Source organism: Colobus angolensis, unplaced genomic scaffold (genome assembly GCF_000951035.1).
Source record: "Colobus angolensis palliatus isolate OR3802 unplaced genomic scaffold, Cang.pa_1.0 Scaffold22, whole genome shotgun sequence".
Taxonomy (NCBI): Eukaryota; Metazoa; Chordata; class Mammalia; order Primates; family Cercopithecidae; genus Colobus; species Colobus angolensis.
The window spans coordinates 4,907,532-4,920,940 of NW_012115377.1; the positions used below are offsets into that span (position 1 = coordinate 4,907,532).

Genomic DNA, 13,409 nt, shown 5'->3' on the forward strand with positions numbered 1-13,409 from the left:
CCTCATAGATCCCACACACCTGTAGTGAGTCCGCACACCTCATAGATACCACACACCCATACATAGTGAGTCCACACACCTCATAGATCCCACGCACCCACACATAGTGAGTCCACACACCTCATAGATCCCACACGCCCATACGTAGTGAGTGTGTCCGCTTCTGTTGTGTTAAAGTGGAAAAGAAAGACGCTAACTCTGCTATGTGTGGCAGCTGGCACTGAGGACTACGAAGACCTGACCCAGGCCCTGAACCTCATTAAAGATATCATCTCACAAGTGGACGCCAAGGTCAGCGAGTTTGAGAAGGGCCAGCGCCTCAGGGAGATCGCAGGGAAGATGGACCTGAAGTCCTCCGGCAAACTCAAGAACGGGCTCACCTTCCGCAAGGAAGACATGCTTCAGCGGCAGCTTCACCTGGAGGGCATGCTCTGCTGGAAGACCACATCAGGGCGCTTGAAAGGTAAAGGCCTGCCCCTGGCTACCTCCAGTGGGTGCCATCTTGGATCAGTGGGCACTGTCTTAGATTAGTGGCACCATCTTGGATCAGTGGGTACCATCTTGGAGAGGCAGTCACCGTCTCGAAATGGTGGGTACTCTCTTGATTGGTGGCACTATCCTGTTATCAGTGGGTACCGTTTTGGAGTGTTGGTTGCCATTTTTTATTGGTGGGTGCCATGTTGGATTGGTGGCACTAAATTGGATTGGTGGGTGCTGTCTTGGGTTGGTAGCACCATCTTGGGAGTTGTGGGTACCATCTTAGAATGCTGGGTGCCATGTTGGATCAGTGGACATCATCTTGGATTGGTGGGTGCCATATTGGATTAGCAGCGCCATCTTGGAGTGGTGGCACCATATTGGATTGGTGGGTGCCATCTTGGATCAGTGGCACTATCTTGGGAGTTGTGGGCACCCTCTTAGAGTGGTGGGTGCCATCTTGGCTTGGTCGTACAGTCTTGGGAATGGTAGTACCATCTTGGATCAGTGGCACCATCTTGGGTGCCCTCTTGAATCAGTGGGCACCATTTGGGTTGGTGGGTGCCATCTTGGATTGGTGGCACGGTCTTGGGAATGATAGCACCATCTTGGATCAGTGGGTGCCATCTTGGGGGGGTGCCATCTTGGATTGGTGGCATAGTCTTGGAAGTAATGACATCATCCTGGATCAGTGAATACCATCTTGGATCAGTGGGCACCATCTTGGAATGGTGGCATCATCTTGATCAGTGGGCTCCCTCTTGGATCAGTGGGCACCATTTTGATTGGTGGGTGCCATCTCAGATCAGTGACATGGTCTTGGAAGTGATGGCACCATCTTTGGTGGGTGCCATCTCGGACTGGTGACATCATCTCGGATCAGTGGGTGCCCTCTTACATCGGTGGGCACCATCTTGGTTTGCTGGGTGTCAACTGACACAGAACCACTGAAGTCTGGCTACTTCATGGCTGAAGGGAGGTCATGAGCTGAGTCAGGATGAGCGAGGCAGCTGGGGTGTGGCATAAAAGAGGTGGTTGTGTCACCGTCCTCCTCCTCTGGTCTTTGGGAGGATGCAGTACAAACCAGGAGGCCACGCTGAGTCGTTGACTTCCGAGTGGAAACCCAGGGCATTGGTGACACATCGTGACACCCCAGGTTTGGGTCCAGAATTCCAAACACGCTCAGCTGCCCATCTGGGCAGTCATGAGCCAGCCTGCCATGGGCCCAGCCACTGAGAGGCCCCCATGTGGATACAGAATAGCCCCAGGACTGCTGGTCAGTGTCCCCAGGCATCCCATTCGCTGCCCAGGGTGTGCTCCGAGCCCTGCTTTCAAGACCCATGTTGCAGTTCAGACCAGAGAGCACTCAGGATTCATCCCTGGGTTTCCTCTTCATTTTTGGAGCCTCTAGAAACATCCCAAGCCATCCCTTTGCGTCAGCATCTTTACGGATCTTGAGGGAGTCACTGAGGTGGACAAATGACAGCATTTACCCACTCATCATTTGAGTAGGCGTGTATTTCGCAGACAGGTTTAGCGCCTTCTGCCTGCCAGCTGCCGAGTTGGATGGTAGGAATACACCCCACCGGGCAAGACCTGGTGCCCAGCCTTTTAGGGCATCAGTCCCTCGGGCTGAAAGAGAGAAACAAGCAAACAAACAGAAAAACTAGTTATAAGCCCAGCAAATGCTTCAAGGAAGCCAGCAGACTGCAATACGAGAGAATTAGCGAAAGCGTATCTGACTTAGACAGGGGTGTTGGAAGCAGCTCCCCAAAAGTGGTGTTGCCCTTGAAACGCAGCTCATGATTTGCATCTATGTACAGCAAGCCTTACAGCATGAGATGTTCATACAGGGACAAGGCAGCAAGGGGGACTGAGGGGGCATGAGGGGACTGAGACCACCCCTGGCCTGCATCACTGCAGTGGCTCGGGTCCTGGTGACCAGGAGCAGGGAGAACAGAGAGCTCCATTCACGTCTGAGAAATCAGAGGGAGAGATGCTGTATTAGTCCGTGGTCACGCTGCTAATAAAGACATACCCGAGACTGGGCAACTTACCAAAGAAAGAGGTTTAATAGACGTACAGTTCCACCTGGTGGGGAAGGTCTCACAATCATGGCAGAAGGCAGGAGGAGCAAGTCACGTCTTACATGGATGGCAGCAGGCCAAGAGAGAGGGAGCTTGTGCAGGGAAACTCCCCCTTATAAAATCGTCAGATCTTGTGAGACTCATTCACTATCACGAGAACAGCACGGAAAAGATCTGCCCCCACGATTCAGTTACCTCCCACTGGGTCCCTCTTACAGCACTTGGGAATTCAAGATGAGATGTGGATGGGGACGCGGCCAAACCATATCAGACTCTCAAAGGTCAGATCCAGCAGATGTTGTTACAGCAAAGAGAACTGTGGGGACCAGTGGCCTGACATGGGCAGGAGCCCTGGTTGGAGCTCTGGACACAGAAGGGACTTAGAGGAGGCTCCAGCTGCATATTGATGCTGAAGGTTGAGACCTGGAAAGGTGATGGGCGGAGGGGGGCATGCAGGCAAGGCAGAAAGGAAACTTCTAGGCCCAGGCAGAAGCATGATGCTGCTTACACCTTTCTGGGAGGTGGCATCCACGGGGGTGCCCAGCAAGACCTCCTGGCCATGGGACTTTTGAGATGCCTCCTTCCATACTATTTTCCCAGATGTCCTGGCCGTCCTGCTGACCGACGTACTTTTGCTGCTACAAGAAAAAGATCAGAAATACGTCTTTGCTTCTGTGGTATGTATCCTGTCTCTTCAGACAAAGGGTCGGCTGGGTGCAGTGGCTCACGCCTATCATCCCAGCACTTTGGGAGGCCGAGGTGGGTGGATCACTTGAACTCGGGAGCTCAGGTCCAGCCTGGCCAACATGGTGAAACCTCACCTCTCCTAAAAATACAAAACTTAGCCAGGCATGGTGGCCCATGTCTGTAGTCCCAGCTACTCAGGAGGCTGAGGCAGGATAATCACCTGAACCCAGGAGGCGAAGGTTGCAGTGAGCTGAGATTGTGCCACTGCACTCCAGCAAGATTGTGTCACTGCTCTCCAGCTTGGGCAACAGAGTGAGACTCTATCTCAAAACAAAAACACACAAAAAAACAAAAAACAGACGAAGGGAAGGCCCTGCTTGCTGGGACCTTGTTGGGAGGTTGGCTGAAACTGCCCATGGAAGGTGCCCCTGTGAGTTTCCTAGGCCCACATAGATGGGACTACAGGCGCCCGCCACCACGCCTGGCTAATTTTTTGTATTTTTAGTAGAGACAGGGTTTCACCATGTTGGCCTGGCTGGTCTCCAACTCGTAACCTCAAGTGATCCGCCCGCCTTGGCCTCCCAAAGTGACGGGATTACAGTCGTGAGCCACCACGCCCAGCTGCTGGTGTGTTGTTAACCAGTGTATTTGTTTGCTGAGGCCACTGTAAACAAAGTACCATGGACTGGGTGGTTTGGACCACATAAATTTATCGTCTCACGGTTCTGCAGGCTGAAAGTCCAAGATCAAGGTGTCGGCAGGGTTGGTTTCTTCTGAGACCCCTTGGCTTGTAGACAGCCATCTGCTCGTCTGTTCTCTGTGTTCTCGCGTGGCCATCCCTCTGTGTGTGTCTCTGTGCTAATCTCCTCTTGTTAGAAGGATGCCAGTCAGATTGGATTTGGGCCCACCCATATGATCTCATTTTGCCATAATCATCTCTCTCTCTCTTTTTTTTTTTTTGAGACAGTCTCGCTCTGTCACCCAGGCTGGAGTGCAGTGGCACAATCTTGACTCATTGCAACCTTCACCTCCCGAGTTCAAGTGATTCTCCTGCCTCAGCCTCCTGAGTAGCTGGGATTACAGGCGTCTGCCACCACGCCCGGCTACTTTTTGTGTTTTTAGTAGAGACAGGGTTTCACCATGTTCGCCAGGCTGGTCTCGAACTCCTGACCTTAAGTGATCCACCCGCCTCAGCCTCCCAAAGTGCTGGGATTACAGGAGTGAGCCACCACCCCCAGACCTTAATCTCCTCTTTAAAGGCCTCATCTCCAAAGACAGCCACATTCTGAAGTACTGGGGGTCAGGACCTCATATGAATTTGTGGAGAACACAGTGTAGCCCACTCTAACCAGTTAAAATGTGCATTTTGCTGGTCTGTGGAAGCATTGTCTCTTGAAGGATGCGTGACAGAATGGGTGGCCTGAGGCACAAGACAGAGGCTTATTTGTTGTTTTATACTACACACTGTTGTATCTTTTGAGCTTTGTAGTGTGTATGTGCATTGCTATTTTTAAAAAAAATTTTAAGCTGATGAAATTGACACATTATCGGGATACTAAGGGGCAAGATGGCTCACTCCTATAAACGCAGCACTTTGGAAGGCCGAGGTAGGAGGATCACTTGAGCTTAGGGGTTCAAGACCAGCCTGGGCAACATAGTGAGATCCCATCTCTACAAAAAATACAAAAATTAGCTGGGCCAGGCGGCACATGCCTATAATCCCAGCTACCCAGGAGGCTGAGGTGGGAGGATCACTTGAGCCCAGGAGGTCAAGGCTGTAGGGAGCAATGATTGTACCACTATACTCCAGCCTGGGCAACAGAGCAAGACCTGGCCTCTAAGATAGTTAAAAAAAAAAAAAAAAAAGGATTCTAGGATTTCATTGCAATAGCGTCTTTTTTCCCCCAGATGGCAAAATATTTCTGCTTTGAATTGTTTGAAAAGAAACGAGGAGTGTGACCCCCACTCTTCGTTCCCCTTACCAGGCCCTTGACCTCGCTGCTGTTTGGATGCGGTGGGGTAAAGGGTGATCTCCCCAATGCCCTTTACCCACACAGGACTCAAAGCCACCCGTCATCTCATTACAAAAGCTCATCGTGAGGGAAGTGGCCAACGAGGAGAAAGCAATGTTTCTGATCAGCGCTTCCTTGCAAGGGCCAGAGATGTATGAAATCTACACGAGCTCCAAAGACGACAGGAACGCCTGGATGGCCCACATCCGAAGGGCTGTGGAGAGGTGAGGAGGGCCTGGAGGGTCTCCCCACTCCCTGTATTCCTTCCGCTGACTGGTCCACCCTTGGCTTTGATGGTTGGCCATCGGCTGTGACCTTGAATTTGCTCATCCCACCTTGGGACCCATGATGCTATGCCAGCTCCTTCTGATGACTCAGCCTGTTGGATGTTGAGGCTAACGGTCCTGGAAAGGCAGCTGTAACCTGGGCCTCTCTGCTTGCGTGGGCCACTGCACCTGACATGGCGGGCTGTTTGCATTCTAGGGCCAGAGTTGTTGGAGCAGGGCATGGTATCTTGTCCCTCCTCCTTGGGCTGAGCACCCCTCAGGGGCCCGGGACCAGCTGGCCTCCCCTCTCTCTCTGTTGTTTTTTTTTTTTTTTTTTTGAGACGGAGTCTCGCTCTGTCGCCGGGGCTGGAGTGCAGTGGCTGGATCTCAGCTCACTGCAAGCTCCGCCTTCCGGGTACGCCATTCTTCTGCCTCAGCCTCCTGAGTAGCTGGGACTACAGGCGTCCACCACCTCGCCCGGCTAGTTTTTTGTATTTTTTTTTAGTAGAGACGGGGTTTCACCATTTTAGCCAGGACGGTCTCGATCTCCCGACCTCGTGATCCGCCCGTCTCGGCCTCCCAAAGTGCTGGGATTACAGGCTTGAGCCACCGCGCCCGGCCTCTCTCTGTTTTTTTGTTTTTGTTTTTGTTTTTTTTGAGACAGTCTCGCTCTGTCCCCCAGGCTGGAGTGCAGTGGTGCAATCTTGGCTCACTGCAGCCTCCGCCTCCCAGGTTCAAGAGATTCTTCTGCCTCAGCCTCCCGAGTAGCTGGGATTACAGGCCTGAGCCACTGCACCCAGCCTATTTTGTTTTGTTTTGTTTTGTTTTTTAGAGTCAGGCTCTTGCTCTGTCACCCAGACTAGAGTGCACTGGCACAGTCGTAGCTTCCTGCATCCCAAACTCCCGGGCTCAAGCCATCCTGCCCCTCAGCCTCCCAAGTAGCTGGAACTACAGGCACACACCACCACACCCAGCTAGATTTTTTATTTTTGTAGAGATGGGGCCTTGCTGTGTTGCCACTGTGGCTGGTCTTGAACTCCTGGCCTCAAGCCATCCTCCTGCCTTGGCCTCTCAAAGTGCTGGGATTACAGGCATGAGCCACCATGCCCGGCCACTCCCTCTGTTGATTCCTGGAGGCTTCCTGGTGCCTTAGCCTGGTGCAGACTCCCATCCACAGTAGCTGTAGCTCTGTGGGGCTTGCAGCCCATCTGCACCTGGCAGATCCCTTGCAAGCCTGCCGTCCCCTGGACTCCTCCTCCAAGTCACAGACAGGCACGTAAAGTCTCTTCCTGGTTATGCCCTGGCGCTTTGGGGCCGGATGAATGTCAGTGGCTCTCTCTCTTCCCCTCCTCGTCCTCCTGCACCATGAACAAGCTAAATCACTCCCAAAGTCAGAGACAGTCATGGTGGCTGGTTCTGCAGAACCAGTGTCTGTGCCGGAGCCCGGCCTGCCTGGGAGGCAGTTACCCACCTGACTCCTCTCCCTGCAGCTGCCCTGACGAGGAGGAGGGACCCTTCAGCCTGCCCGAAGAGGAAAGGAAGGTGGTCGAGGCTCGCGCCACAAGACTCCGGGACTTTCAAGGTGAGGGGGAGATGGTGTTTTGGGCACACCCCGTGTGTGGTGAGCCCTGGGCCCCCCATCAGAGTTGGTCACAGAGGGCAAACTGCCCCCCAAGTGACCCGTGTGAAACCCCCAAAGTGACCTGGCGTTTTCCTGTGGGCTGTGCCGTGACCTGCAGCTCTGTGAAGCATTAGAACTGGGCTGTGCCATGACATAGCGATCTTCAGAGGTCACTTAGTCCTGCGGGGGTATGTAGGAGAGAGAGGGAGGAGAGCTCAGGAGCCCTAAGCCCCTTCCAGAGCCGACCACGCGGCCACAAAATGCTGCCGCCACCCTGTCCTTGTGCAGCCAGGAGCTTGACAGGGCATCCCAGTCTCCTACGAAGGAATAGCGTAGGGCCCCCACAGCCTCCTTCCAGAGCTTCCTCCTCCCTGTTTGTTTAATTACGTTATTGAGATGTAATTCACACACCATGCCACTCACCCTCCCAAGCGTTGGGTTCAGTGGCATTTTAGTGCATTTCCAATTATGCAGCCAAAATCATGTTAACTTTAGAACATTCCACCACCCCAGAAAGAAGCCCCTTCCCCCTTAACAGTCCCTCCCTACCCCGTGCCCCAACCCTGGCAACAGGAATCTACTTCATGTCCCTGTGGATTGGCCTGTCCTGGATATTCCACATAAATGGAGTCACACACTGCGCGGCCTTTTGGGTCTGACTTCTCTCGCTGGGTGTGATGTTATCAAGGTTCATCTGCGTTCAGTGAGCGCGTTGTCAAGAACAGTTCCTGGTACCCTGTAGCCTACAGCAAGCTCCCTTCTTCCCTTTCACTGTCTGTACTTTTTTTTTTTTTTTTTTTGAGACAGAGTCTCGCTCTGTCACCAGGCTGCAGTGCAGTGGCGCGACCTCAGCTCACTGCAAGCTCCGCCTCTCAGGTCCAAGGGATTCTCCTGCCTCAGCCTCCCGAGTAGCTGGGACTACAGGCGCACGCCACCTCGCCCCGCTAAGTTTTGTGTTTTTAGGAGAGAATTTTAGAGTTTTTAGGGTTTCACCATGTTGGCCAGGATGGTCTTGATCTCTTGACCTCGTGATCTGCCTGCCTCGGCCTCCCAAAGTTCTGGGATTACAGGCATGAGCCACTGCTCCCAGCTCTGTATTATTCATTTTTAAATTGAATAATACTAAAACAGTAAGTGGCCTGCTATAGTGGCTCATACCTGTAATCCCAGCATATTGCGAGGCTGAAGCAAATGGATCACTGGAAGCCAGGAGTTTGAGACCAGCCTGGACAGCATGGCGAAACCCTGCCTCTACAAAAAATTTAAACATTAGGCTGGGTGCGGTGGCTCAAGCCTGTAATCCCAGCACTTTGGGAGGCCGAAGCAGGTGGATCACCTGAGGTCAGGAGTTTGAGACCAGCCTGGTCAAGATGGCAAACCCCATTTCTACTAAAAATACAAAAAATTAGCCAAGCATGGTGGCGCATACCTGTAGTCCCAGCTACTCAGGAGGCTGAGGCAGGAGAATCACTTGAATCCGGGAGTTGGAGGTTGCAGTGAGCCAAGATCATGCTACTGCATTCCAGCCTGGGCAACAGAGCGAGACTCCTCCAAAAAAGAAGGAAAGAAAGAAAGGGAGGAAGGAAAAATCAGTTTTCTAAGGCTCTAAGTTGATCCCAGACTAATAAACAGGCCTGATACAATCCTCACTCACATGCTACTGTGTTTGATTTTCTTTCTTTTAGAGACAGGGTCTCACTTTGTTGGCCAGGCTGGAGTACAGTAGTGTAGTCATAGCTCACTGCAGCCTTGAACTCCTGGGCTCAAGCCATCCTCCTGCCTCATTTCCCAGACATGCACCACCACAACCAGCTAATGTTTTATTTCTTTGTAGAGACAGTCTCATTATGTTGCCCAGGCTGGTCTCGAACTCCAGGCTGCAAGAATCCTCCTACCTTGGCCTCCCTAAGTGCTGGGATTGCAGGCCTGAGCCACCACAGCTAACCTGATTGTTTTTTTTTTGAGACGGAGTCTCGCTCTGTCGCCCAGGCTGGAGTGCAGTGGCCGGATCTCAGCTCACTGCAAGCTCCGCCTCCCGGGTCACGCCATTCTCCTGCCTCAGCCTCCGGAGTAGCTGGGACTACAGGCGCCCGCCACCTCGCCCGGCTAGTTTTTTTGTATTTTTTAGTAGAGACGGGGTTTCACCGTGTTAGCCAGGATGGTCTCAATCTCCTGACCTCGTGATCCGCCCGTCTCGGCCTCCCAAAGTGCTGGGATTACAGGCTTGAGCCACCGCGCCCAGCCTATCTAACTTGATTTTTATAACGAGGGCGAAAATAATCAGAGGACAAGGCCATGCCCTCCGCCACCTCCCAGGAATGCAGGACACAGAGGGCAGCCTATCTCAGGGCAGGGTCAGCGGGGGTCCTCATCCTGAGGCCAGTCCCTGGGGCTCAGACGATTCCAGGGAAGGCCGACCAGGCTGACTGGCACCTCCACCATCACTCTGCAGAGCGGCTAAGCGTGAAAGACCAGCTGATTGCACAGAGCCTCCTAGAGAAGCAGCAGATCTACCTGGAGATGGCAGAGATGAGCGGCCTCGAAGACCTGCCCCAGCCCCGAGGCCTATTCCGTGGAGGGGACCCATCCGAGACCCTGCAGGGGGAGCTAATTCTCAAGTCGGCCATGAGCGAGAGTAAGTTGGCTGCCCACACCTCAAGGGTGCAGTCCTGCCTGGGTGGGCTCAGGGGACCCCAGGACAGGCTCACGGCTCAGTGTGGCCAACACGGCACTCTGTCCAGGACAGGCTTCTATCTGGGGGGGCCCAGGAGCAGCACTGAGTCCCCGACTGGTGCCTGCTAGAACCAGAAGGGCCTTAGACACAATCTGGGCCAGCCCCACCTTGCAGACATGATGCACTTCCCCCACCCCCCCCCATTTAACAACCGCTCTGATGCGGAGGCGCTAAGCCGGGCTGGGGAGGGTCTGAAGTTGACTGACACTGGTTCCCTACCCGTCAGAGGTTCCTCTTCTCCCTGGGAGGTGGGTCTCTGGTGATATCCCCAGAAAAACACACGCATGCTCCCTCAGGGGTTCCCCACGCACAGCTGCAACACAGCCACTCCAACACTCCGCCAGGCCCCTGAGCTGGCCGCTTGGGCAGGCAGTCAGTGCCCAGTCTGCTCTTTCTTTTTTTTTCTTTTTTTTTTTATTTTGAGATGGAGTTTCCTTCTGTCACCCAAGCTGGAACACAGTGGCGTGATCTCGGCTCACTGCAACCTCCACCTCCTGGGTTCAAGCGATTCTCCTGCCTCAGCCTCCTGGGTAGCTGGGATTATAAGCACCTGCCCACCACCACGCCCAGCTAATTTTTGTATTTTTAGTAGAGATTGGGTTTCACCATGTTGGCCAGGCTGGTCTTGAACTCCTGACCTCAGATGATCCACCCCACTCTGCCTCCCAAAGTGCTGGGATTATAGGCGTGAGCCGCCATGCCCTGCCCCAGTCGGCTCTTTCAACAGTGAGGGAGGCCGACACAGCCCCTGCCTTCCAGAGCCTTTCCGCAGACCAAGAAGGCAGAGACGGGGGTCAGCCTTTCCCCTCCAGCCCCACTGACATCCTTCCACCCGGCTCCAGTGGCCGTTGTTCTCGGCCCCCTGGGGACACTCTCATATCCCGCACCTTGGCCTGGAATGTTCTTGTCCCCACCTCTGTGCACACCGAGTGTGTCCTGCTGGCCCTGGGCAGGGCCACATCCGGCATTTGCCAGCCCCTGGCCCAGGGCGGCCTGGTGGAAGGTGCGGCAGGAGCCTGTACCCGCCCTCCCCATGGCTGCCCTACAGCCCTGTCCTCTCACTTAGACGCGGATTGGCCTGTCCTGGTGGCCATACCTGAAGTAGGGGTGTGCACAGGGACAGTGGGGCAGTGGGGCTGAAATCCCATTGCAGACAGTGCGGGGCAGGCCATCACCACCCTAATGAGTCCCTCCATCCGCCCCGGTCTCACTGCCCCAGCACTCCGTATTCCCCCGGCACACTTCCGCAGGGCGACCCGTGCCTCCTGTCCCCTTCCTTCCACAGTTGAGGGCATCCAGAGCCTGATCTGCAGGCGGCTGGGCAGCGCCAACGGCCAGGCAGAAGACGGAGGCAGCTCCACAGGCCCGCCCAGGAGGGCCGAGACCTTCGGGGGCTACGACTGCACAAACAGCCCCACCAAGAGTAAGAGTGGGGCCATCGCCCCTCCTGGCCCCAGGGCCACCCCTCAGGACGCACATTAGCTTGTATGGGGTTTCCTGGAAGCTTCTTTGTTGTTGTTGTTGTTGTTGTTGTTGTTGTTGAGACAGGCGCCCAGGCTGGAGTGCGGTGGCGCAATCTCGGCTCTCTGCAACCTCCACCTCCTGGGTTCGAGTGATTCTCCCGCCTCAGCCTCCCAAGTAGCTGGGACAACAAGCACACACCACCATGCCCGGCTACTTTTTGTATTTTTAGTAGAGACAGGGTTTCGCCATGTTGGTCAGACTGGTCTCGAACTCCTGACTTCAGGTGATCCACCCGCCTCGGCCTCCCAAAGTGCTGAGATTGTAGGCATGAGCCAGCGCGCCCGGCCAGTTTTCTGGAACCTTCTGAAACCCTGCAGACATTGTCGGTTGTGTTGTGACAGCAGCACCCAGACCAGCCCGCCCCTCTCCGGCAGGTGTCTGTGCTGCAGACGCCTCCATTCGGGCCCAGCCTGGGTTTCCTACCTGGGCAGGGGCTGGGGGTGGACTGGGAAGGTTTCCCCTCCCCATGGGATGGCAGCATCCTCACGCCTCTGTTTTGGGGTTCTCAGATGGCAGTTTCAAGAAGAAAGTCAGCAGCACCAACCCCAGGCCCCGAGACTGGCGAGGCCCCCCAACCAGCCCGGACTTGAAGCTCAGTCACAGTGACGTTCCTGGGGGCGCCGAGGAACCGCCGCAGGTGGTACGTGGATATCCATTTGCTCGGTACAGTCTGAGTCGTCATAAGGATTCACGCGTGTGAGCAGCTTCTGCTGGGGTTGTCTAGTTTTAGTCTTATCAGCATCGACAAGCGTGGTTCGTTTTGTGGTGAATAACAGTATCTCAGCCCAGATTAACACGCTGGCAGCTGAGTTCTTCCTGCAGCCTCCCGGGAAAAGCAAGAGGTCCCCAGGAGGAAGGCTGGGGAGGGGACAGGCTCAGGGCACTCACCATGGCTTCATCAACAGGCGAGAAACCCCCTACAGGGACCACCAGGTTTCAGCCAGGGCAGGTGAGGTGGCGCCTGCCAGATGCCAGATCTCCCTGGCTGTTCCTTTGCCTTTGAATCAGAAGGCCAGGTGCCTACCCGACCCTGCCCAGGTTAGGGGGCAGAGGCCAAGGCCAGCTGCCTCTGGTCAGCCCTGAGGCTTGGACTTGCCGCTGTGGCCAGAGCTGGCACGCAGGCCTTATAGCCAAGCCCACTCTACCTCCCAGGCAGCCCCAGCCCCTCGTTCTCCAAACACCTAGATTTGCACAAGTCAGGTGACCGCCAGGGCCAGTGTTCCCAGTCATGACCCGGTCCTGGGTCCTTCCTGTTATCCAAACTAAGGGATGTATTTTCAATAATAAGCAGGGGCCAGGTGCAGTGCCTCACCCATAATCCCAGTGTTTTGGGAGACCGGGGTGGGGAAGATCACCTTCTTTTTTTTTTTTTTTTGGAGACAAGGTCTCACTCTGTCACCCAGGCCGGAGGGCAGTAGCATGATCACAGCTCATGCAACCTCTAACTCTTGGGCTCAAGCAATCCTCCCACCTCAGCCTCCCAAGTAGCTGGGACCACAGGTGTGCACCCCCACACCTGCCTAATTTTTTAAATTTTTGTAGAGATTGGCTCTCACTATGTTGCCCAGGCTGGTTTCCAACACCTGAGCTCAAGCAATCCTCCTGTCGACCTCCCAGAGCGTTGGGATTACAGGCAAGGTTGCTGTACCTGGCCTTGGGAGGATCACTTGAGGCTGTGCATTTGAGACCAGCCTGGGCAACATAGCAAGACCACATGTCGACAAAATATTTTTAAAATAGCTGATCCTTTGGCTGGACGCGGTGGTTCATGCCTATAATCCCAGCACTTCAGAAGGCCGACTCAGGTGGATCACTTGAGTCCAGGGTTTGAGACCAGCCTGGCCAACATGGTGTAACCCTGTCTCTACTAAAAATACAAAAATTAGCTGGGCGTGGTGGTGGACACCTGTAATCCCAGCTACTCAGGAGGCTTAGGTGGGAGAATCGCTTGAACCCAGGAGGTGGAGGTTGCAGTGAGCCGAGATTGTGCCACTGCACTCT

At 54.5% G+C, this 13,409-nt stretch overlaps 1 protein-coding gene across 1 annotated transcript in view; it reads left to right on the forward strand.

Annotated features, from left to right (window-relative positions):
* ARHGEF18 (Rho/Rac guanine nucleotide exchange factor (GEF) 18) overlaps positions 1 to 13,409 on the forward strand; it is a 148,997-nt gene that overhangs the window by 123,347 nt on the left and 12,241 nt on the right. The window contains exons 16-22 of the mRNA XM_011943634.1: positions 178 to 463; positions 3,165 to 3,241; positions 5,309 to 5,487; positions 7,020 to 7,111; positions 9,603 to 9,785; positions 11,170 to 11,307; positions 11,918 to 12,048. Coding sequence (XP_011799024.1) covers positions 178 to 463; positions 3,165 to 3,241; positions 5,309 to 5,487; positions 7,020 to 7,111; positions 9,603 to 9,785; positions 11,170 to 11,307; positions 11,918 to 12,048 — 1,086 coding nt within the window. The remainder of the gene's footprint in view (positions 1 to 177; positions 464 to 3,164; positions 3,242 to 5,308; positions 5,488 to 7,019; positions 7,112 to 9,602; positions 9,786 to 11,169; positions 11,308 to 11,917; positions 12,049 to 13,409) is intronic.